The 25,812-nt window shown below is 50.0% G+C and overlaps 1 protein-coding gene across 1 annotated transcript in view; it reads right to left on the bottom strand.

Annotated features, from left to right (window-relative positions):
- The window catches only part of Bmp7 (bone morphogenetic protein 7), a 92,697-nt gene that overhangs the window by 16,341 nt on the left and 50,544 nt on the right, over positions 1 to 25,812 (bottom strand). The window contains exon 3 of the mRNA XM_008842560.2: positions 17,305 to 17,453. Within this exon, the coding sequence (XP_008840782.1) occupies positions 17,305 to 17,453 (149 nt within the window). The remainder of the gene's footprint in view (positions 1 to 17,304; positions 17,454 to 25,812) is intronic.

The following is a 25,812-nucleotide window of genomic DNA, read 5'->3' as shown; positions in this document are numbered from 1 at the left end:
GGTCAGAAGTCAAGAAGCCCAGCCTCCTGCACCCAGCTCTGTACTGGGGTTAGCATGGTTTTAAGAGTTCATGTTTAAGAGAACACATTTGTCCCCACCCCCCCATGATTTACCTTACCCCCTTTTAATGTCTGGTTTTCCTGCATTCTTGAGCAGGGTTCCCCTGAGTTCATCCATTATAACCCGAATGAGTCTATAAAAGAAACCATTAAAGTCAGGCCCCAAGGAATTGTACTTCTCCCTTGGAAGGCTTTTAGGGCAGAATAAAAATACCTCGCCTGAAACCCCAAAGCTGCTCTGGACCCCTTAAATCCAGCCGTGGGGAATGGCCCCAGTTCCTGCAGACTGTTCAACCAGCTGGCCAGTGCTGGAGGCTGTCAGAGCACATCCAGGGGTCACCACCTCGACTGAGAACTGACGGGCCAGAGAGAAGGGAGAAGCGAGAGTTGAAACCCACACCTGCCACCAGCGGCCTACATGGGCTTTGCTTTCCTGTGTAAAACAGGACGAAGACATTAGGAGTCCGTCCCATATCCCTGGTAAATGACAGATTTTCAGAGGCAGCTCTGCTCAAACTGACTTCACCCTGGCCTCAGGGGTGGGACGCGGTTTGACAAAAAGACATTAATCCTTCTCTGCCGTCAATGCTCAGGGATGAGACATGACCCAGTTCAGTCAGAACATGGAAGAGAGGTCCTCTGGAAGTGTCTAGAAAACATACTTGAACAGGTAATAGCTAACCTGTTCTCTATTTCTCTCAACAGTGTGGCAGGAGATGGATGGCAATCCAGAACCAGCCTCTATCTACTGACCCCAGGGAAATGTTGTTTCCAAACAAGATTGACCCACGGAAGGGGCAGCAAAGAGGTCTCTGCTGACATCATCACTGGATCAATACAGCACCTCACCCCAACCACCACCAAGAAGGCCTTCGCTCCATGGGTCAGTCTAGTCGCTGTTTTTCACTGCCCTCATCCCTTCCTCAGAGGCCGGTGATGGGGGACACAGGTGCCAGCCGTCTCTGGGCTTGGCATGAAGCAGGCCTGCAGGGGCAAATGTTAATTCTGCCCCTCTCAAATATGGGGAAAGATTCAAGTTTTTTGCCTAAGGGCTGGAAGTCGGCCCAGCAGCATCCACCCATCTTAACGGAAAACAAGGTCATGGAGCAGCTGACATGATCTCAAAGCTCAAATGCACCCCTAGTATGTGTGATGGCTAATCTTCAATGTCAACGGACTGGATTTAGAATCACCTAGAGACACACCTCTGGACATGTTTGTAAGGGAGTTTCCAGAGAGGTTTAACTGAGGAAGGAAGACCCACCCTGAACATGGACAGCACCATCCCGTGGGCCGGGGTCTCACAATGAATAGAAGAGAGTGAATGCCTTTAATCTGGGCATTCGGGAGGCAGGCGGATCTCTGTGAGATCAAGGCCAGCCCGGTCTACAGAGTGAGTTCCAGGCCAGCTGGGGCTACAGGAGATCATGGAGAGGGAGAGAGAGAAGAGAGAGAGAGAGAGAGAGAGAGAGAGAGAGGAGAGAGGAGAGAAGAGAGGGGAGAGAGGAGAGAGAGGAGAGAGAGAAGAGAAGAAAGAGAGGAGAGAGGAGAGAGGAGAGAGAGGAGAGGAGAGAGGAGAGAGGAGAGAGAGGAGAGGAGAGAGGAGGAGAGAGAAGAGAGAGAGGAGAGAAGAGAGAAGAGAGAAGAGAGAGAGAGAGAGAGAGAGAGAGAGAGAGAGAGAGAGAGAGAAAGAGAACAGTCCACCCATGGAGGGCATTTAGCAGTCCCTACCCAGTAGTGTCAATCAAAAGTGCCCCAGACAATGTCATACTTTCCCCTCAGGGGAAAAACGACCGTAACAAGAAGCCATGGCTGGCTGCTCACTCTGTCCGACTTAGCTGAGGCATTCATATACAAGTACTGTAAGTCACTGGGATGTGGCTCGGATTACTTGCCTAGCATGCAGGAGGTCCTGAGCCCTGTCCCAGGCACTGAGAAATGCTATACAGAGGGGTGTGTGATCCAGAGTCTCACTACGTAGCCCAGGCTGGCCTTGAACTACAGCAGTTCCCCCACCTCTGCCTTCTGAGTGCTGTGCTCTTATTTCTGTGAAAGGTTATTATAAGGAGAATCCCTTTTCCTTTTTGTGAGGTGAACATGCATCAGCCTCAGTGAGCACTTGTAATTATTTGTTTTGACTAATTGTATTTAAATATCCAGCAAGATTATTTAAGTGAGGCATCTGGGTAGAGATGGGTGAATTAATTAAACTAGACAGGACAATATATACATAATATTTTGAGCTCTAAAATCTGTCTTTGGGGAAATTGGGAAAGATTTCTACTTTAGCTGAGGGTTAACTAGTTTTTTTTTTTTTTTTTCTAAGCCTACAGATTTGTCTAAGAAAAGACAGATTTTGCAAATCAAACAGCAGGAAGCTTTCTAGAACTTCAATCTCAGATAAACAAAGGCTGCTTGCAATAGGCAGGGCCATACTGAAAGAGCAATCTCCTGTCGCTCAAATTTAACCGGCATCTTGCATCTCCTTGAGGTTGTGACAAGATGTTTTTCCCGCTGTGTCCTGTCATAACATTCTCCCTTTTTTTCATCTTTTTGAGACAGGGTCTCCCTGTAGCCCCAGATGCCCTGGCCTGCAACTCACTATGTAGACTAGGCTGGCCTTCTAGTGCTGGGACTAAAGGTGTGTACCGCCAAGCCTGGCTTCATAACACTCCTTCTAGAGCTGCAGCAGGCAGGGGAGGCACCTGCCCACTGACAAGCAGGAGCTGGATGACCTTCCCAGGACCTGTGCTGGCCCTCTTGGGGTTGGCATATATTTTTTGTTGTTGTTGTTGTTCTGTGTTTTGTTTTTTGAGACAGGGTCTCTTGTAGCCCAGGTCTGACTTCAAGTTCATTATAGAGCTGAGACTGGCCTTCTGGTCCCTGCCTGTATCCCTGGGGTGCGGAATTCACTGTATATGCCAGCAGGACCCATTTATGCGGGGCTGGAGATGGAAGCCAGGACTCGGAGTGTGAAAGACAAGTATAACACCGAGTTTTAGCCCCAGCCCTGTGCCAAGTTTACTTTATTTCATTTTAAAGTAAGAAAGAGCAAAAAATGACCCTTTGGAATTGGGGGGGGGGGCTTGCCTTTGTTTTGTTCACAGATCTGCTTGTTAACACGTGTAGATGTCTGCAGAAGCTACTTGACTCAGGACATAGCATCACCATCATATGCACAGACTCTCACACACATACACACACTCACTCACTCATACGCACACACATCACACAGACACAGTCACACTCACATGGTCACAGACATACTCTCATGCACACACTCACACATACATACACAGTCACACTCACACATCTACACACACTCATATGTACACTCATATGCACATTCACACACACTTACATACTTTCACACTCACATTCACACACATATACTCACACACATACAGTTACTCACATACTCTCATATGCACACGCACACACCTCATACACTCTCATATGTACACACTCACTCATGCACACATACACATATATACACACATACTCTCACATGCAGTCACACATACATATATAGACAGTCACAGTCACACACATACTCTGACACATACATACACACTCATACACTCACTCATGAGTGCACACTCACTCATACAAATACACACTCACACACTCATGTGCACACACTCACTCATACACTCATATACATACACACTCACTCATGCGTGCACACACACACACTCATATACACACTCATGCACATACACTCTCATACACACTCATGTGCGCACACTCACACTCTTATGTACACACTCACATACACACACTCATGCATGCACACTCACTCACACACTCATATACTCTATACTCACACATACACAGGCTGCTTTTCCCTCCAGTTCTCAGCAGGGTGCTGCTGCTCCCAGGCCCCGTGACCATGTCTGTGGGAGTGGGCCTGATGCCACAGGCATTGCATAGGGGAGGCCGCGAGGCCTAGAAGCACGCCCAAGGCGGTCCCCCAATTAGTTATCCAGTCCCCCAGAGCAGCATCCCGCTATGCTACTTTTCTGTTGCTGTGATAATACCATGACCAAGGCAACTTGTAGAAGGAACGGTTTGGGGGCTTATGGTTCCAGAGGGATAAGAGTCCATTGTGGTGGAGAGGCATGGCAGGAGGCAGCCGCAGCAGAAAGCCGGGAGCTCACATCTCCAAGCAGGCACAGGAAGCAGAGACTGACTGGAAATGGGGCATGGCTGTGGGTGTTCAAAGTCCACCCCCAATGACATGCTTCCTCCAGCAAGCCAACCCTCCACCTCCTAAACCTCTGTAAATAAACCTGGGCGGGGGGGGGGGGGCAAGTGCTTAAAGCCTGGAGCCCATGGGGGACATTCTCATTCAGAGCGACACAGCTGCCCTGCCAAGTGCTGCCCCGCATTTTCCTCCCCTCCCTCCCTCCGTCCCTCTCTGCCTCCCTTTTCTCCTCTCTCTCTCTCTCTCTCTCTCTCTCTCTCTCTCAATGGGGGCATTTTGAGACAGGGTCTCACTATACAGCCCTGGCTGGCCTAGAACTCCCCATGAAGACCAGGCTGGCCTCGATCTCACAGAGCTTAACCTGCTTTGCCTCCTGAGTGCTGAGACCAAAGGTGTGCACCACTTGCTTGCTCTGCATTTTCTTGACTCACCATATGAATGAATGAACTCCAGTTTTTCATGCTGGCTTACGTCAGTCTACATAACGGCTTCCAATTCCACCACACAGACTGTGTTTCCATCTTTTATCTTTTTCATTGCTGAGTGGTATTCTACAGCACATGAATCACAGTACTTTCATCCCATCACCTGGTGAGGTCTTGGGTAGTGTTCAGGGTTGGGATTATTGATATAATGGAAAACATCCATGCATAGGTTGCCATGGGGACTCGACTTTTTATTTCCTTGTGCATAGTAGAAGGTAGTTTCTTTGTGTCTCCAGTTTCCACTCCCAAAACAACACACCTGAGAAGGGCCAGGAGAACTGCCTGATCAGGCCTGCACAGAGGACCCAGGCTGAGTGGCCCTCACCCCAGGCCTTGGTCCCTGGCTTCCCTTCTCCCCTGGAGGCTATAGATGAGACCTTCCCCTGCCTCACTCACTGCTTGCTCTGTGGGAACTGCAGGGTCTTTGGAAGTGTCTTCCTCCCTGAGGAGGCTGGAATATCAAGAGATACATCCATTCTCCTGCTCACTGAGGCCCTTTCCCCTCCACACCTGGGATGACCTGGAGGCTGCCATGATGTCAAGTATGCTGTGATGGCCCAGGACAAAATGTCAGTGACTCAAGAGAGTCATCCAGGAGGGGAAACCCTTGAGTGCTCTAGGTCAGCAAACTGCAGCCTGCAAAGCCGCACGTGGCCCATGGCCACTTTAACGAATAAAGGTGTACTGGAACATAGCCGGTGTATATTCATGAGCGCAGTCTGTGGCTCCTCTCACACGAACTAGCACCGGTAACAGCAAATATCTCACCCTCCAAAACCAAAACATCCACCCTCTGGAACACTCCAGAGAGTTTTTGCTGATCCCACTCTAACCTGTCCTGACCCTGGACCTGCATATACTCAATTATAAAGAAAACCATGGGGTAGGGGTGTGGCTCAGTTGGTAGAGCACTTGTCTAGCAAGCACAGAGGCCTGCGTTCAATCTCCAGCACTGCTTAAAGCAAAACACATCCCTATAATCACAGCACTCAGGAGGTAAAGAGGATGATCCATTCAAGGCCATCTTTTGGCTATATAGCAAGTTTGAGGCCAGCCTGGACTACAGGAGATGCTGTCTTTATTGAAAAAGCTATAAAAAGAAAACCATGGATGGTCCCTGTGATGGTCTGAATGAGAATACTCCCTATGGGCTCCAAGTATTTGGACATTTTGTCCCCAGTGGGGTGGGCTGTTTTCAGAGGTTTTAAGAGGCACAGCTTTGCTGGAGGAAGCACATCACTGTAGGTGGACTTTGAGAGTTCTGAAGCCTGGCCAAATTTCCAGTCACCCTCTGCTTCTGGTGCCTGCTTGAAGATGTGACTGCTTGGGTTTCTACTCTGGCCACCTCTGCCGCCATGCCTCCCTACCATTATGGACGCTGTAATCCCTCTGGACTCTTCCTTCTATAAGTTGCTTTGGTGTTTTATCACAGCAAAAGAAAAGCAACTAATACATTCTCCCAAGATAAGACATCATTATGTTCTGTTTAGTGCCAGGGTGACCACCTTCTTCACAAAGATGTGAAGTCCCTGTGTGTGCCAGAGAGCAGAGATGGAACCCACATCTGGCTATGTAACTCAAGATGGCACATTTTAACACTGCACCATCTGCCAAGGAGCCCAAGCAGATATTGAGAGAGCGAGCCATCAAGCTCAGAAAGGACCAGACCTGGATGTAGGGCAGGGCCTGAGGGAGGCCTTCTAGAGGCTCAAGAGGCAGGGCAGGTAGGCATGGCACTCTGGAGAGTGGGTCAAAGACAGGGGCTGGCAGGGGCACTAGGGTCCCCAGAGGGCATGAGCAGAATTGGGGAGCCCAGGCCAGAGTAGTTGAAGAGCTTAGAAAGATCCCAGAGCAGGCAAAGAGCACAAACAGGGCCTCTTGAAAAGGAGGGCACATCCTCCCACAGAGTAGGTGGCATCCTGCTTCCCAAAGGCCACCCCACTGTGCCCCACAGCCTAAGAACACACCTCATTAATTGTGGAAAACACACTGCACTCAATGACCACGGATCCAATGACCATCAAGAACAAACTGAACACTTGTGATGCCTATCTGGCCCCAGGGACCCAATTCTGTTCAGGCCAACCCTGCCTGCTGGGCCCTTGGAGGACAGATCTCAGATGCCGGGCCACTGGGCCTCTTCCGTTCTCTGCTGAAGTGAAGCAATCCCGGGAAGCAGAGGCTCCGGGAGCCAGCTGTGTTGTAAGCAGGTTGCCCTCCAGCCCAGCTGTATGCCAGTGGGTCCCCGACCTCCTCAGGCAGGAGGCTCACTTCCAGTTTCCTTCCCAGCTGCTGCATCATCACACTTGAACAACATGAGCCCTTCAGTCCTTTAAATGCCCTGGACCACATCCAGTCCATCTGGGATGATCAAGAAGAGGGACACATGTTCCTATGTGTCATAGCTGAGAAGCCCAGGGCACCACACACATGGACAACACATGCATGGGTCTGAGCCAGGCCACCTTCAGAAGGCAGAGATGGGGCGGAAAAGCAGGAGCCCTGAGGCCTTGACACTGAGAAGGGGGCAAGTCCTGGAAGGTGTTAGAGAAACAGCCCCACACCTCCCCAAGTGTGAGGGGGCAGATGAGACCACCGGATTGTCTTCTGGGGCTGGAAGTCTCATGGATGTTGCCTTACTGACCCTGTAAGTGAACAGGGAGAGAAGGAGAGACCCCTTGGACTAGGATGGAATGCTGGGGATCCTTGTGCTGGAACAAGGTGCCTCCATCCAAGCAGGGATCAGCATCTGTCTAGCTGGGCCATCTCTTCTCTCTACAGCAGGCTTTTGAGGCGAAGCTTGGGAAAGTGGGCCTGTTTGTGGAACACAGAAAGCCCTTCTGAGAACTTCCCAGAACTCAAGGACTTGTCCATGCAGCCCCCTCACCCCCTTCAGCATTCTGCCTCTTGTCACTGGCTGCCTCCTCCTGAAAGGCTGTGGCCCACATGGCATCAACCTTAACATTTTGTTGAATGACTACATCAACTTCCAACCAATATGGGTTAACAGGCTATTGGCTGTAGAAAGCTACTCTTAACAAGTAGGAAAGAAATTGGTAGAGGGTTCAGCACAGCCCCATCCTCACTCAGGGTGCCCAAGCCTATGAGGACACTGAAGGGCTCATGAACAGGTTCTATTGTCCCTTCAAGTGTTAAGAACAAACATAAAGGCTTGGCATTGAAGAAAGTAAGTTTTCTTGTTCGGTTGGTTTTGTTTTTGTCTTTGAGTCAGGACTTCAATCTGTTGTGCTGGAACTGTATAACCTAGTCTAACTTTACTGTGGTGATACCCCTCCCATGTGCTGTAATTACAGATGTGCGCCATCATGCCCAACCAAGGAGAAGTTTTGGTGTGCTTTGCTTTGCTTTTTGTTTGTTTTTGTTTTTCTGAGACAGGGTCTCCCTGTAGCCCCAGCTGGCCTGGAACTGGCTATGTAGACCAGGCTGGTCTTCAACTCACAGAGATCTGCCTGCCTCTACCTCCCAAGTGCTGGGATTAAAGGCGTGCACCACCATGCCCGGCCCTGGGGATGGGCTTTTGAGACAGGATCTGTAGCCCCAGCTGGCCTGGAACTGGCTCTGTAGACCAGGCTGGTCTTCAACTCACAGAGATCTGCCTGCCTCTGCCTCCCAAGTGCTGGGATTAAAGGCGTGCACCACCATGCCCGGCCCTGGGGATGGGCTTTTGAGACAGGATCTGTAGCCCCAGCTGGCCTGGAACTGGCTCTGTAGACCAGGCTGGTCTTCAACTCACAGAGATCTGCCTGCCTCTGCCTCCCAAGTGCTGGGATTAAAGGCGTGCACCACCATGCCCGGCCCTGGGGATGGGCTTTTGAGACAGGATCTGTAGCCCCAGCTGGCCTGGAACTGGCTCTGTAGACCAGGCTGGTCTTCAACTCACAGAGATCTGCCTGCCTCTGCCTCCCAAGTGCTGGGATTAAAGGCGTGCACCACCATGCCCGGCCCTGGGGATGGGCTTTTGAGACAGGATCTGTAGCCCCAGCTGGCCTGGAACTGGCTCTGTAGACCAGGCTGGTCTTCAACTCACAGAGATCTGCCTGCCTCTGCCTCCCAAGTGCTGGGATTAAAGGCGTGCACCACCATGCCCGGCCCTGGGGATGGGCTTTTGAGACAGGATCTGTAGCCCCAGCTGGCCTGGAACTGGCTCTGTAGACCAGGCTGGTCTTCAACTCACAGAGATCTGCCTGCCTCTGCCTCCCAAGTGCTGGGATTAAAGGCGTGCACCACCATGCCCGGCCCTGGGGATGGGCTTTTGAGACAGGATCTGTAGCCCCAGCTGGCCTGGAACTGGCTCTGTAGACCAGGCTGGTCTTCAACTCACAGAGATCTGCCTGCCTCTGCCTCCCAAGTGCTGGGATTAAAGGCGTGCACCACCATGCCCGGCCCTGGGGATGGGCTTTTGAGACAGGATCTGTAGCCCCAGCTGGCCTGGAACTGGCTCTGTAGACCAGGCTGGTCTTCAACTCACAGAGATCTGCCTGCCTCTGCCTCCCAAGTGCTGGGATTAAAGGCGTGCACCACCATGCCCGGCCCTGGGGATGGGCTTTTGAGACAGGATCTGTAGCCCCAGCTGGCCTGGAACTGGCTCTGTAGACCAGGCTGGTCTTCAACTCACAGAGATCTGCCTGCCTCTGCCTCCCAAGTGCTGGGATTAAAGGCGTGCACCACCATGCCCGGCCCTGGGGATGGGCTTTTGAGACAGGATCTGTAGCCCCAGCTGGCCTGGAACTGGCTCTGTAGACCAGGCTGGCCTTGAACTCACAGAGACCCCCCTGCCTCTACCTCCCAGGTGCTGGGATTAAAGGTGTGAGCCACCATGCCCAGTATGTTTTATTTTTTAATCCAGCTAGGTTTACATCCATTTTTATGCCAATAAACTCATAAAATACACTTCTTTTTTATAACTTATTATTTTTATTTTTTGTGTATGAGTGTATTGCCTGCAGGTATGTAAGTACACCTGTGTGTGCAATGCCTGTGGAGGTCAGAAGAGGTTGTCAGATTCCCCTGGAACTGGAGTTACAGACAGTTGTTAGCTGCCATGTGGGTGCTGGGAATTGAACCCAGGTCCTCTGCAAGAGCAGCCAGTGCTCTTAACTGCTGAGCCACCTCTCCCCCAAAATACACTTCTTAATTCTTTTTATAGACAGGAAGCCCACAAAAGTGGAATGCAGCCCAGGCCATGCATAGATACTTCTTCAGTATGAGAAAGGGCTATGTGGGGCTCTTTCTAAACACTCTTCAGTCCTAGGGAAGAGGAGGGGTAGGAAGAACTGGCTGAGAACAACTTGGCAGGACCTCAGCACAGCACCTTGAACACCCACTGCTCCTGAAAGTCCCTCCTCATCCCATCATTGGTGCCCACATCCCTCCCAAGTATTTCCAGTGAAGAACTAGGGGACCAGAGTCTGAGTCCTGACGGCATGTAATCTAATCCCCCAGCGTTCTCTGTCTCAGTTTCCTCATCTATAAAACATTGTCAGTTGGTGGCGCACACCTTTCATCCTAGCACTCGGGAGGCAGAGGCAGGCAGATCTCTGTGAGTTGAAGACCAGCCTGGTCTACATAGTGAGTTCCAGGACAGCTGGGGCTGCAGGGAGACCCTGTCTCAAAAAGACAAAAAAAAAAAGAAAAGAAAAAAGATTGTCCGTGGCAGCTGTGCTCCCTGGTGACTGAAAGAATTAAACAAATCAATAGTAATAATATCTACCAGGAGCCCAGGGGCAGGGCTACGCCAAGGACTCAGCATGCTCTTCCTCCCAGCTGGCTGCCTACGGGGCAGGTGGTATTACCATGTCCAGGGAGAAGATGAAGAAATGGGCATCTGAGGAGCAGCAATGAGAGGCCCCGGGACTACTGGACCACCCTACTTCCAGCAGATAGAGCCCTGAGCTCCACCACCTCACCTCTCAGCAGGACTCAAGCCACAGGAGCCTGTCGCCTCATTCGTATTTCATACCCCAACACCAGCCTGGCGTGCAGGGCATGGCTGGCCTCGGGGTGGGCTCTTTTTTTTTTTGTCTTTTTGAGACAGGGTCTCCCTGTAGTCCCAGCTGAACTGGAACTCACTATGTAGACCAGGCTGGCCTTGAACTCACAGAGATCCACCTGCCTCTGCCTCCCAGGTGCTGGGATTAAAGGCGTGCACCACCATGCCCGGCCCTGGGGGTGGGCTTTTGAGACAGGATCTGTAGCCCCAGCTGGCCTGAAACTCACTATGTGGACCACACTGGCCTTGATCTCACAGAGATCCACCTGCCTCTGCCTCCCAAGTGCTGGGATTAAAGACGTGTGCCACCACAATCTCCCATGATAACTTTCGAAAGCCAGGACAGACAACTAGCCTTGAGGCCTGGCTATTTTCTGGGATCTACAGTTGCCTAGAGAGGGATGGCTTCTCTCCCACAGTGAACACTAGCCCCAGAGTCCAGCTGTGTTGCATGGGTGACTAACAGGAGGGCTGCAGCTGGGAGGAGAGGGATCACAGGTGATACAGGCTTTACATGCTGCCTGGGTGGTCTCAGAAGGGCACCGCTGACCTGGGAGGCTCCAAGAAGCTAGACAGGCTGCCCAAACCACAACTGGGGCATCTGAGGAGCAGCAATGGGCGCACGCTTTCCCAAGGGCCAGATGGAGAGGAGCGAGTGAGCATGCTGGGCTTTGCAGTTTGTAGGCAAGTAGGCTGTGACATCAGGACAGATACCAAGCTTCCAGAAAGAACTCTGTGGTGCTGACACCACACCAAAATGGAAGCACTTGGCCCTGGGTATGGACAGGTGGGGTGGGAAACTGAGGCCCAAAAGGCAACCAGCTCCAAATTCTGGCTGCCAGCAGGTAGGTCCTCTCCATCCAGGCAGTGTGGCCTCAAGCCTGGTCTTAAAGTCAGGGTATATTAGCTACTTTTTTCGTTGCTGTGAGAGAAATGCCATGACCAAGGGAACTTACAAAAGGAAGAGCTTATTTAGCTTAGGGCTCCAAAGGGGCAAGAGTCCATCATGGCGGGAAGCATGGTGGCAGAGGTGGCTGGAGGAGGAGCAGAAGCTAAGCTCTCACATCTTTAAGCAGGCACAGGAAGCAGAAAGTATCTTGAGATCCGGCAAGGCTTAAGAACTCTCTATGCCAGCCCCCAGTGACATGCTTCCTCCATCATAGCTACACCTTCTGAGACCTCCCAAAACAGCACTACCAACTGAGGACAAAATGTCCAAATACTCAGAGCCTATGGGAGACATTCTCATTCAAACCACCACACAGGGTGAAGATGGGGGCCCTGTTGCTTTCCTTCCTGACAGGGACTGGGCACTGTGACACCACCCTGAGCCTGATCTCTGCAGAAGTCACGCAAAGCAGTGATACTGCCTGAATGCCCGAGTGAGTGCAGGTCCACAGGGTGGGCACAAGGGACTGTATTACCAGTTCAAAGCCCAGCACACAGTAGTGGCTGTTGGACTGCACTGACTCCCCAGAGGGCCCCATGGGTCTTCATGTGATGTGAGAGGAACCTGTCAATCATTCAGCTCTCTACACAAACAGGGAATGCCCTGACACAGGAATACGGTCACAGTGCCATTACCCAGCCAGGCTCCAAGAAGCTTGTAGAACACACAGTACTGGGATGCCCTTGGGTACTCACCATCTGTGGGTATGGGTGCTGCCCGGGAATCTGTGTGTTCAGGTGGCTCCAATGGCTCCCTCATTGAAGATCACCAGGTAGAAAAGACCATGAGCCTGAGGCTCAAAAGTGCCAGGCACCCTGACTCTTAGTCCATTCCCCGCAGATCCTCACCTATCCAGCCAATGGCCTTTGCACACCTGACCAGGGACCACAGGGTGGTTCTCCTGGGGATGCTTTGCACCTGGATGGTATGCTCTCCCTCTGTGACCTGCCCAGGAAGCAGGTCCAGCCTCTGAGCCTGGCTGTGATAGCACACAGTAACTTTTTTTTTTTTTTTTTTTGGTCTTTATGAGATCTCCCTGTAGCCCCAGCTGTCCTGGAACTCACTATGTAGACCAGGCTGGCCTTGAACTTACAGAGATCCGCCTGCCTCTGCCTCCCAAGTGCTGGGATTAAAGGTGTGTACCACCAAGCCCGGCAATTGGCCTATTTTCTAGAAGAAAGATTCTCAGTGATTTGCCCTGGTCACCAAACTGGGAACACCAGGGCTGGGATTCAAACCTGGGCCACCTGGCTCCTGAGCCCAAGCTCTGGGCACCAAGTTGCTCTACCTTAGGGTCTGCCGAGCCTCATCACAGCCTGGGGAAGAAGGCTGGGGCCAAAGCAGAAGGAAGGACTCTGGCATTGGAGGAGACACAAGGGCAAGCCTGACCAGTGAGTACCTGGGCCCCATGAACAGGCCTGGCAAGACACACTCAGGATCCACTGAGTCAGACTGGAAGGCTGAACAAGTGTCTGCAAGTCCAGGGAAACAGCCACTCTGATGAGAGGACTCCATCTTCACCTCTTGACCTCATCTTTTTAGTATCCCATGGGGGCTTTAAAGAGCTGAATTATTCCTTTGCCAGAAACATCTGAATTCTTCTATGCAAACTCCTCCACCCAGAGTCATGAGGGACACTGGCAAAATAAAGTCTCTGACAAGTCCCACAGAGAAGCCTGTTTGGTTTATCCAGCTAGCGTGCCACGTACTTAACTGACCGTGAACTCCTCCATTCATGCGGCACTTTGTGGCACTTCAGGGAGCATGGACTGGGAAAGGCTGGTAGGGAGCCAATGTCAGACTTTCTGAAAACAGCAAATATGGCCTGCTTGGCAGGTCATCAGATGTCTGTCACAAATATTCAGCCCTGCACCTAGAGCTGAAAAGCACTTCTAGACCATGGGGACAGATGGGTGTGGTTGGTGCTGCCAGACACAGTTAGGAACAAAAAAAAAAAAATGTGAATTTCAAATCATCTCACATGCCAACCAGAGTTTTCTTCTGATTTGTTTGCAATCATTTAAAAACATGAAGACTTAGACTCGGGGTAAAGTGGGTAAAGGGTTTGCTGAGCAAGCACAAGGACACAGGTTTAGATCTCCATCATCCCCGACACAGACGAGGAGCTCCTGCACTTTCTAGAATGCCTTTTAGGTCTCAGGGGCAGGGACAGGTGTTAAAGAACAGGGAGAAGGAGGAAGGGGCCCTGCGGTACCCAGGGAACAGTCTGGAAAGCAGAGAGTGACAGAGTGATCCCAAACATTGCGGCCTCCACACAGCCTTGAGCTTAGGTGTGCTTTCTGAAGCTCAGACAGAAGGGATGTCCCAGATGGGGGAAGTAGGGTTGAGAAGATGGAGATGGTCCATCTCTACATCCTGCTACCACAGCCCTGGGTTGAAAGAAGAAAGAAAGAAAGAAAGAAAGAAAGAAAGAAAGAAAGAAAGAAAGAAAGAAAGAAAGAAGGAATGAAAGAAAGAAAGAGAAAGAAGGAAGGAAGGAAGGGAGAGAGAGAGAGAAGGAAGGAAGGAAAGAAAGAAAGAAAGAAAGAAAGAAAGAAAGAAAGAAAGAAAGAAAGAAAGAAAGAAAGAAAGAAAGAAAGGGATGCCTAAGCCAGATTGACCTTGAGGTATTCCCAAGGTTCTGGTCAGAACCTCCCCTCCCCCCAGTTCCAGGAAAGAGGCAAAGCCCAGAAGCTATGAGGGAAAGGTGATGGTTGAGCTATAGTCTGAACCCATGCATCAAAATCCGAACGAAGTGAAAAGAAAATAATCAAAAGAAAAGTAAAACCTGGAAGGGTATTAGCAAATCAAATTGCTAAGAACCAGAATTGGGACAGAAAATGACCCCTGCCATCTGAACAATGGGCAGAGGGTATGCAGAGACCGCAGGCTGTGGCGGCAGCTCTGCCAGCGAGGGGCACTCATAAGCATGAGGGCCAGAGTGTGAACTCCAAGGATGCACATTAAAAAAAAAAAAAAAATGGGCGTGGTGGTGCACGCCTTTAATCCCAGCACTCAGGAGGCAGAGGCAGGTGGATCTCTGTGAGTTCGAGGCCAACCTGGTCTACATAGTGAGGTCAAGGTCAGCTGGGGCTACAGGGAGACCCTGTCTCACAAAGACAAAAAAAAAAAAAAAAAAAAAGAGAGAGAGAGAGAGACAGGGGAGGAGAGGCAGGCTGGCTCAGCAGGTGAAGGCGCTTGCTGCCAGTGCCACAGCCAGGTGTGATGGTGCCTGCTTGCTGTCCCAACACTGGGGAGGTGGAGACAGGTGGATCCCTGGGGCCTGTTGGCCAGAAAGCCTAGAATACTGCGTGAGTTCCAGGCCAGTGAGAGACCTTGTCTCCAAAAACAAGGTGAAACACCTGAAGAATGACACCTGAGGTTGACCTCTGGGGCCCATGTACAGTCATACACATATGCAACCCATACATACGCACACCCTCACGCACATGTACACCCACACACGTACATGCACACAGCTGCACATGTACACCCACACACGTACATGCACACACCTGCACATGTACACTAACACATATGTACATGTCTGTGCATATGCACACATGCACATAATGTAGACCCATATACACTTATGTTCACACACATGTACACCTGCATGCATGTGGACACACAACACAAAGAGGAGGCAAAGATTACAAAGGATGCCTGTGGGAAAGGTCACACATTACTCAGGAGGAGAGAAGCACAGTTCAGCAAGAGATACCACTGTCCTCTCTTGGGTTGTAAGGAGGGTCAGGTGTAGAGTGTGATCAGGTGGGCAAGGGGCAGCAGCACCTACCACACCTCTGGGGGGTGAAGACTGCAGATGGGGACCACAAGTACCATAGGCCAGATCAAATCCCGGCACTGAAGTCATTGGAGCTGAAGTCCCTCAGCTGAAAGGGACCTGAGAGCTGGGTTCCTCACTGCAGCCCTGCCTGCCTGAGCCACAGAGTAGAGAATACCAGGTGTCTAGCCCGCAAGCTGATAATAACAGTAAGAGCTTATTCAAGTCATGGCTAAGTCCTAACCACTCACAACATGGACCAGGGGCTAGTGGGTTGGGCATGCCCTGGGGGCTGTTTGGAGAAAAAACGCTCCCCTGTGCCCCAAACCTATTCAATCAGAGCCTACATTTTGACAAGATGCCGGGAGAATTCCTCTGCATGCTGAGGTGCTATTTTAAAATTTTTACATTTATTTGTTTATGTGTGAGGGGCACACACATCAAAGTGTGGAGTTTGGAGGGAAACTTTGAAGAGCTGGTTCTCTCCTTCAACCATGTGGATCCTGTGGAGGTTTAGAAGCGAACAAGCACATTCACCCATTGAGCCATCTTAATGGCCCACTGAGGCACAATTTAAAATCTTAACTCATGGAATCTTCTAACATCCCCATGGCCAGCACTCCCTTACCACCTGCATGTTGGAGAAGAGAGGCCAAAGTTCTGACAAGTGAAATTGTCCAAAGTCAGAGTGAGAGAAAGGTGGAGCTACAGACACTACATGGCCATAAAACAGACCTTTAAATGAACCAGAAAGGTCTTTGATGGCAGAGGAGACAATCTCCAAGGTAAGTTGTCACCCGAACAATGAATAGATCCTATCATCATTTGTGGGAGAAGCAAAACAGACCATCAAAATCTACGCATACCGCTTCAACACCCAGAGAGCCTCTCTGAAAAGGTACCGGACAACAGTAGGCAGGAGTTACCTCCGGAAAGTGGAACTCAGAATCTGGGGGAGGGAAATAGGAGGGAAACTGTTTACTGCCACACATTTCCATCATGTTGACTATGGAAACATGGGCATGCATTTCCTATTCCAAATAAAAGAGAAACAATGTGGGGTGTTTGCATTCTTTAAAAGCAGTGGAAGGAGAAGTTACAGATCTACAAAGTGTCCTAATTTAATTAGAGACATACTTTAAGAGGACACATTGGAACAGCCCACCCCCAGCTCCCACTTGCCTTCCTGTCTGCCCATCTCAAAGGAGGCAGATGTGTCAGGGAAGGCCTGTTAACAATGAATTTATCCAGGAATTTGAGGCTCAGAACCATTATGTGGAGGGGGTAATGTGTTGACCAGTGAGTTCAGTGGTTCAGTTGCATCCCATAGAGTATCTGGCAATGTCTGAAGACATTTTGGGATGGTGCTACTGGTATGTAGTGGTTAAGAGATCAGGGATGACAACAACTTGCTCCAATGGTCAAGATGCCAGGCGTCAGGAGCTGAAAGGCTGCGCCAGCACATCTCATACCCCATGTGAACTATGTCAGCGGAGGGCTGCATCCCTATGCAGTTGTGATACAGCATGTCTGGGAAGATCCGTGATTCTACAGGTCTAACCTGCGAATTGTACCCTGCTGATGCAACACAGCTTTGAGAAGTGAGGCCATCCCTGGTCCAGCTGTGGGCAACTCCCAATTTTGTGAAAGGGACTTTGGCTTCAGATCAGAAGGTAGGATTATTAAGGCCTGGTTGAACTGAGGGTCAGGGACACTGGCTCAGGTAGAAATAAGCATGTGCCCTCTTGAGCCCCTCTTAAGACTCAGGAGGCTCTGGGACTAGAGGCGGCAGTGGCCGGGGACTCACCGTCCAGAGTCTCCACTGAGAGTTGCAGGCCCAGGTTGTGCAGAGGGTTGACCACCCAGTGGTTGCTGGTGGCTGTGATGTCAAACACCAGCCAGCCCTCCTCAGAGGCCCAGAGGGTGCGGCTGTCAAGCAGGAAGAGATCCGACTCCCTGGAGAGAGGACAGAGACACAGATTTCAGGTTAGGTGGGTCACAACTCAGACAACAGTTTATCAGATAGGAGAAGTCCTGTGTAATGGGGCAAGCAGGAGGGTGCCCACTAGTCCCTCACATGTGGGTTTGTCAGACCCAGACAAAGGCCTCTTAGTAGCTGTGATGGGGAAGACGGTGTAGACGAAATATAGTTACACACGGGGAACAAGGGGTAACCTCCCCCACCAACGGCAGCAGCACAGTCATCAGGAATTACACAGCCTCAAGTTGCTGGGGCAGAAGGTGATGCTGACTAGGTTGTTCACTATGTGCCTGGGCCATGCCAAGGGCTCCACACACATCATCTCAATTAATCCCCATGGCTGTGGCAATAATAGCAACACTCAATATATGGTGAACCAGGACCTGCCCACAGTCATTTATTCAGTAAGCTTCCAGGCTGGGGTTTGAGCCCAAGCAACTAAGCACCAGGACAGACACTCTTGACCCCCCACACCACAAGGCTTTATCAGCCCACCATGTCAGGACCTAGGTGTCCTTCAGTTCTTGTTTCTTCACGTTTTGCAGTAGCAAACAATTCATCCTATGAGAAGTTGGAAGATGACTGGCTGGCTGGGTGACTGGCTGAGAGTTGGAGAGATGGATGGCTTGAGGGCTAGAAGATGGATTGAGTGTGAAAATGGATAGGAGGGTGGATGCATGGATAGATGAAAGATGGATAGACTGATGGATAGAGGGTGGATGAATGAATGCATAGATAGGTAGATGGATGGATAAGGTGGACAGGTAGATGGATAGGTCGACAGGATGGATGGATATATGGGTGAGTGGGTTGGTAGGTGGATGGCTGGATGGGTGGGTAGATGAACAGATGCTTGTATGGATGGATAAATGGGTGTACAGATGAACAGATGGACCAATGGGTGGATAGACAATAGATAGACAATGGAATAGATAGATGATGGATAGATGATAGATGATGGATAGATACATGATGGATAGATGAACAGATGATAGATGATGAGTAGATAGATGATGGATGGATGGTAGATGATGGATAGACAGACAGATAGATGAACTGATGGATAGATGATAGATGGATGGGTAACGGATGGCTGGATAGATGGATGGAGGAAAGAGATGCATGGATAGGTGGATAGAGGACAAATGGATAGATGGGTGAATAGAAGGATAGATAGGTGAGTAGAAAAAGGATGGATGGAGAGATAGATAAGATAGAGAGATGGCTGGATTGGTGGATAGGGAATTGATGGATGTGTAGGTTGTGGAGGACAGATGGGTGGATGGGTAGATGATTTCCACCCCACACTTGCTGTCATATGTAAGGTCTTCATAATAGCTCTTGTGAATTTTTAGTTATAAAGACTCAGTTCTATACTTTGAGCTCTCAGTGGCCAATTAAAATACTAATCCCTATGCTGATCCTGGGGTATAGTGATGAACACCAACAGCCTGTTCCCTTCCCTGGGGCCCTGACAGCCTCCATCAGCCCTGGAGTTACTTTCTTTTCTGAGATTAGGGTGAAATTCCATTGCTTACACACAAAGGTATCAGATGTGACAACTGGTCATAGAGCACCTATTATGGGCTATGCTCTGGGATGGAAAGCCTGACTAGCATCCTGTCACTGTGTTCTTGCAACAACCCTATGAGTTGTGGACTCCTGCCCACACCACTGGGTAGATCCAAGACTGAGGCTCAGAAAGGTGGAGTTCTATGCCCAGGGTTACAGGGCTGGGACAGCGTCCAGCTAGTAGAACCCAACTATGCTCCCTGCAAGCTCAAGCTTGCAGCCACTAATGACGCCAAGTCTCCTGAATGTGACCTTTGCTCTGATCTCAGAGCCTCTGACAGATCAAACTTGTTGCCATGTGCTCCATAAACTAGCATCCAGGCCCAACACCAGATGCCACTCTGGAAAAGGCAGTCTCTAGTGGGTCCCAGCACCCTCCTCCTATAAACTCCTGCCGACCACCTCCATTCACCACTCCATAGCGTGTATCTCAGAGATCTCCATGTCTGCGAGAACAACACCCTGCTGGGGGCTCTATGCATTAGATAGCCACAAGGCCCACCAGCATGCACAGCCCAGGATAAACCTGTAACACAATATAGGTGTGTGTTCTTAAGTGATCTTTGCTCAGAACCCACTAGCATTGGGTTGGGAGACCAACAGTCACGTACAAGGCCACACAGGGACAGGAACCAGGCTCAGAGAGCAAGTGTGAGGAGACAGGCTGTCCCATTCACTCAAAGTCATTGAAGGGATGGGCTGAGCTGATTCTCTCTCTTCACATCTCTCCAGACAAAAGTCTGAGCAGAGAACCTAGGTGGACCAGGCAAGTCACACGCCCAGGCTTCGGAGTGGTGGGTGGGGCACTGCAAACATGGACAGCATTACCAGGACTGTGAGATAGATGTCCCCACATATGCACCCCAAAGCCTGATCTAGAATTCATTGCTCTGGCCTGAATGGCATGTCCCTTCCCGAATGCATGGTGAAATTTGGTCCATATTGTGACAGTATTAAGTATTAGTTACTTTTCCGTGGCTGTGATAGAAACACTGACCAAAGCAATTTATAGAAGGAAGAGTTTATTTGAGCTTACGGTTCCAGGGGAATTACAGTCTGTCATGGCGGGGTGCCGTGGCTGGAGAAAGCAGAGAGCTAACATCTTCAAGCAGGCATGGGAAGCAAGAGAGCGACTGGAGCTTAAGAACTCTCTAAGCCCACCCCCATGACGTGCTTCCTCCAGCATGGCCACACTTTCTAAGACCTCCCAAAACAGCGCCACCAACTGGGGACAAAAGTGTCCAAATAGTTGGAGCCTATGGGGGACATTCTCATTCAAACCATCACAGGTGGTAATTTTCCCAGGTGGTTAGGCCTTAGAAGCTACCTTTGTGAATGGACTAGCCCTTGGGGGAGGCTTGGAGGGAGGGTGTTTACCCCTTTCACCATGTGAGGACACTGACCCTGCCAACATCTTGACCTTGGACCTCTAGAGCCTCCAAACCCATGAACATGAATTTCTGTTCTTTTAAGAATATTTTATTATTTTTATTTTATATGCCATGAGTGTTTTGCCTATATGTATATAAGTGCACCATGTGTGTACAATGCCTGCAAAGGCCTAGAGAGAGTTTGGAATACCCTGGAATTGGTGGAGTTTTAGACAGTTATTAGCCACTGTGTGGGTGCTGGGAATCAAACCCGGGTCCTCTGGAAGAACAGCAAGTGCTCTTAACCACTGAGCCATCTTTCCAGCCCTGTTCTTTTTAAATTACAGTCTTGAACAATTCATTACAGCAGCAGAAAGAGACTAAGATGGTTATGCCATGTGTTTGTGTGTGTGTGTGTGTGTGTGTGTGTGTGTGTGTGTGATGCTATGACTTCTGATCTTAACCAGTAAAACAGCTACCAGACAAGAGAGCGCGTGGTCTCCTAGAGGGCTAGACGAAAGTCCCTCAGAGTCTTCAAGAGACTCAATGCCTTCAGTAACAGGTCACAGAGGCAGGGAAGTCATGTTAGAATCAACAGGGTTTTAAAGGCCCTAAGTGTGACTTTCACATCCAAGTTGAATGAAAATAAGTTAGTCTTTAGGACCCACTTACTTCTCCGACTTCTGAGGCCCCTGTCAAGGCAGTTTTAGAGCTCCTTTGGGGGACATGCACATGACTTTCAAGCCCACAGACAGGAAGATCTGACTGTCTTCACCTCCAATTTCCCTGGTTTCCCTGGCTCAGAGAATTCCCAGGACCACCACTGAAGCCGCCAGCTGACCTAACAGTCAACAGATGGAGTCAAAATGTAATATCTGATCTGTAGCACAGAAGTCAGAGGAAACCTGGGTGGCGATGCTATCAGCAAAGCACATATGCAGAAATACGTAAGCAGACATCTCTGCACAGGTCCTCATGTATAGTGAACGATGCTTGTGACCAGGTGATGGAGTGGGCCTTTACACAGGGCCGCCCTGTCCATGGATGCTAAACCTTCTTTCATTACCAGCTGGGACCCAGAGGCCAGATGTGACAGGTCAGCGATGACTCATCTCTGGATCACTGGGAAGGCGGCCACTCCCCACCCCTAGCCACTGTTTGCAGTTTGTCCCAGGCACCTGTGGAAGCACCACACCTTTGGGTGAGGGGGGGGGGGAGACACCTCACAGGCCAGGCAAGTGACGGGATCACAGAGAAAGAGGAACGGGCACACAGCAGCATATTCCTGCCTGAGCTGGGAAAGCAGGTTCCTGGTCATCACCTGGAACCTTGCAGGAGCACGCTGGTCCTACCACTGGGAGGGCTGTGAATAGGTCTTCTGTGACATTCTTATTTACCTTGAGCACAATGGTCTGCCTGCCCAGCCCAGGTGAGGGCAGAGTCAGAGAAGGAGCAGGCAGAGGGCCCCAGAAAACAGACGGGCATTCTTTTACCTTCGCCACTCCTGAAGCCAGGGTGCTTTCCAAGCCTGGCTCTCTGCACTTCCCTGCAGACCTCTGTCCATGGAGGCCACACCTATAATCCCAGCAGAAGCAAGAGGATTGCTGTGAGTTTGAGGCCAGCTTGATCTACAGAGTTCCAGGCGAACAGATACAAGTGGGTAAGGGGACAAGCAGTGAGGTAGAGTCACTGGCCAGGGACAGGCCTTAAACATAAAAGAACCAGGCTGTGACACAGGAATTCTGATTCAAGAACGTCTGTCCCTAAGTCCCGCTTCCCCATCCCCTCAGTTCACTATCTTATCCGGGAATGGGCAGATGTAGGAGCTGGTAGGTTTTACGTGATGTCTGCTTTCTTCCTGGCACTGTGCGAGGCGGAGCAGCATGAGAGGGGGGTGGGATCCAGGAAGGCATGGGAATGGAGAAGGCAAGGCAGATGATCTTGGGCCTTGGTGGGATCTTAGACAGCAATGGGCGAGAGCTGAGTGAAGGCAAGGCATACACTTCTAATGTACACACTGCACCCATTACGGGAGGGATGGTGAATTCTCTCCACTGCGCCCTAGGAAATCCTAGGTGGGGACCTTCTGAAGCTTAACCCAAGAGGTTAGGAACGGTTTGAGACTCTCCAACTGGGAGGCCATCCATCTATCCAAAGACTGCACCACAGACTTCAAAGTATGCAAGTACACTTATGATTGTACACAACTCTCTAAATACGGCCGCCAACATTCCCTCCTATCTGTATACATGACCTGCTTACCCAATGGGCTAAGTGGGTTATGGTCCCCATCTTTGATATCTAGACTGGCCATGTGACCTGCATGTCAGGAGGACCTGCATGTCAGATGGGAGCAAGGTCCAGTCAGGGCCAGGCCTTGAGAGTCCAAGAAGCTTCTGGTTTCAACTCCTGGGAAGCAATCTGCTGAGTCAGCAAGCCTGGTTGCACTGTGGAAGAGGGCGCCCTCCTGGAGGAGGGAAAAGAGGCTGTTCAGGGTGCGGGTTTGCAAAGGGAATGTATTGATTACTTTTCTGTTGCTGTGACAGACAATATGACCAAAAGCAGCTTAAGGAAGACAGGGTTTACTTTAGCTTATGGTTCCAGAGGAACAGAGTCCATCAAGGGGGGGAGGTGCGGCAGCAGGAGCAGGAAGCCATCAGACCACGTTTTCATCCACAAACAGGAAGCAGAGAGAAAACAGGAAGTAAGGTAAGGCGATAAACCCTCAAAGCCTGCCTCCGGTAACGTGCTTCCTGGAGCGGGGCTCCTAAAGCTTCCATCATCTTCCCAAACAGCACCGTCAAACATTCAAATACATGAGCCTATGGGGGATGTTCTGCACTAAAAACCACCACAGAGGGGGAGGGAAAGACCATGCCATTCCCAGGTGAGGTGTCAGCTCGAGTGCCCCAGTCCCAGCCCAGCCCCCAGCTTCACCAGTGACCCCAGAAGACATCCCCAGGAGCAGAAGAAATGCCCGGCTAAACCCGGCCCAATTCCTAAGCAACTGAATAGCTGCTGTTTTAAGTTGCTAACTGTGCTACATCAGTTCCAGGGAAAGATAACCCACACAACACTCACACCGCTCAGTGAAAAGGAAAACTGACTTCCAAGAGGACTGGTTAAAACGTCACGACACGTCCAAGGCAGCACTACACGGCTGCTTCAAAGAACCACGCAAGCCTTCTTGTTGACAAGGAGAAATAGGTGCTGAGAAAAAAGTGTTACAAAACACTGTGTGCTGTGTACATTTCTGAGAAAACACAAACTGCTAAAACCAGCACAAAAAGAAACAGAGTGAATGCTTGTATTAAAGAAGTTAGAGGGGCTGGAGAGATGGCTCAGCGGTTAAGAACACTGGTTGTTCTTACAGAAGACCCGGGTTTGAATCCCAGCACCCACATGGCAGCTAACAACTGTCTGTAACTCCAGTCCCAGGGGATCCGACAGCCTCTTCTGACCTCTGCGGGCACTGCATGACATGGGTGCACTTACCTACATGCAGACAGTACATGCATACACATAAGATAAAAATAATAAGTAAAATTTAAAAAAAAAGAAATTAAAGTAAGAAAAAAAATGCTCCTGCCTATCTTCACACCTGAGTTGGTGGCAAACTATGGTGGCTTTACAAAATCAGCAGCAATTCCTTCTTACACAAGTTACTCAAGAAAGTAAAAGGGTAAGTTCCAAGCCCACACAGTAAAGCCAGAGGCCACTAACTCCAAGGGCAAACAAGATCAATTTTGAAAGACCATTTTCTAAAGATGTCCAAATGAACACAGAAAAGATGTTCAACTGCATTAGTCACTAGGGAAAGGCAAATCAGGCAAATCAAAATAGGGGCAGTGAGATGGCTCAGTGGGTAAAGGCGCTTGCCACCAAGCCTGATGACCCGAGTTCAACTTCCGGAACCTACAGGGTAGGAGAGTACCAACTCCCACAGGTTGTCCTCTGCAAGTTAACTAATTAATGCATAAAACATAAATGTATAAGAATAAACTATAGCAGGGGCTAGGGACATGGCTCAGCCAGCAAAGTTCTTGCTGAGCAAGCAAGAAAAGACCTAAACTCAGGTCCCCAGTACTTATGTAAAAAGCAGGTGTGGCAGTGCGCACCTGTGACCTCTGTGCTCGGGAAACAGAGATAGAAGAATCCCTGGGTTCTGCTGGCCAGTCAGTCTAGCTGGACTGATGAGCACCAGGTTCAGTGAGAGGCTGTGCTTCAAAAACGAAGGTGAAGATGTCAGGATCTGACCTCCACGCACAGGTGCACGCCCACCTACCCACACTCACGTGTGCATTCTGCCACTCACACACACAGACAGGCTGTCACTCTGTGTGTCCTGGGACAGCTGAATGAAAACACTGACAGTGTTGGAAGGATATGTGTCACAAGCTGATGATGGGGATGCAAGATGGTACAGGCACTCTGGAAGACAGGCCCTGCAGCTTCTCGAAGGTGAGACACAGCTATGACCAAATGACCAAATCCTTCTAGTGTCTGAGAGTAATGAAAATGTAGGTCCACACAAAATCTTATCCACAAACATTCACCTCAGTAGAGGCCAAAACACGGAAAGGACCCAAGTCAGCATCTACTGGCGAATGAGCAAACGACAGCATGCCCACTCAATGGAATGTTGCTGGGCAAGAAGGAGGAATGAAGGATTGACGCACGGCACAACATGATGGACCTGAGTATGTTTATACTAAATAAAATAAGTCAGATGCAAAGGTCACATACTGTAAGATTCCATTTACATGTGACGTCCAGGATGAAGAAAGTCAGAGATGAAAGAGCACTGTGAACACTGACGCGGGGGGGGGGGGGGGGGGGGGGGGGGGCACAGATGGCTGCTAATTGTAATACAGACATTTCACAGGAAACAGTAGTGTTGACTGCGAAACTTGGAATGTTTGTAGCCCCACAGAACCATAGGCCTAGAGAGTGGTTTACATGGTAAATCGTAAATTATGTAAATCGTATTTCAATAAGACTACCTTTTTTTTTTTTAATGAATGACGCCAAGCGGGGAGGGGAGCACCATTGTTGGAACAACTTGCTAAAGCCTGCACACCTCACACAGCAAGCCTGCATACACACAACTCTAATGGACAGTTGGACATTTTAAATCTCTGGTGATGCTATCTCAAATCAGCACACGGGTTCTGAAAAACCCTCACACACTACTACATTCCATTTGGTTTGTAGGAAAACAAACCTCGCCTTCCCTTGTCAATGTGGGTTTTGCGGCCCTGTGTGCAAACTTAGGGGAGGCTTCATGACAGGTTATAGGCACAAGCCCCCTGACTTTTTCCTTTGAAAGAAACAGAAGCAAGATCTGGAGAAATGGTTCAGGCCATAAATAGCTGCTGCCCAAGCCTGAGGA

This window comes from Nannospalax galili, unplaced genomic scaffold (assembly GCF_000622305.1).
Source record: "Nannospalax galili isolate Female #2095 unplaced genomic scaffold, S.galili_v1.0 scaffold231, whole genome shotgun sequence".
NCBI classification, from domain to species: domain Eukaryota; kingdom Metazoa; phylum Chordata; class Mammalia; order Rodentia; family Spalacidae; genus Nannospalax; species Nannospalax galili.
Note: the sequence above shows the minus strand (reverse complement) of the source record. Positions and strands in the feature narration are given on the sequence as shown.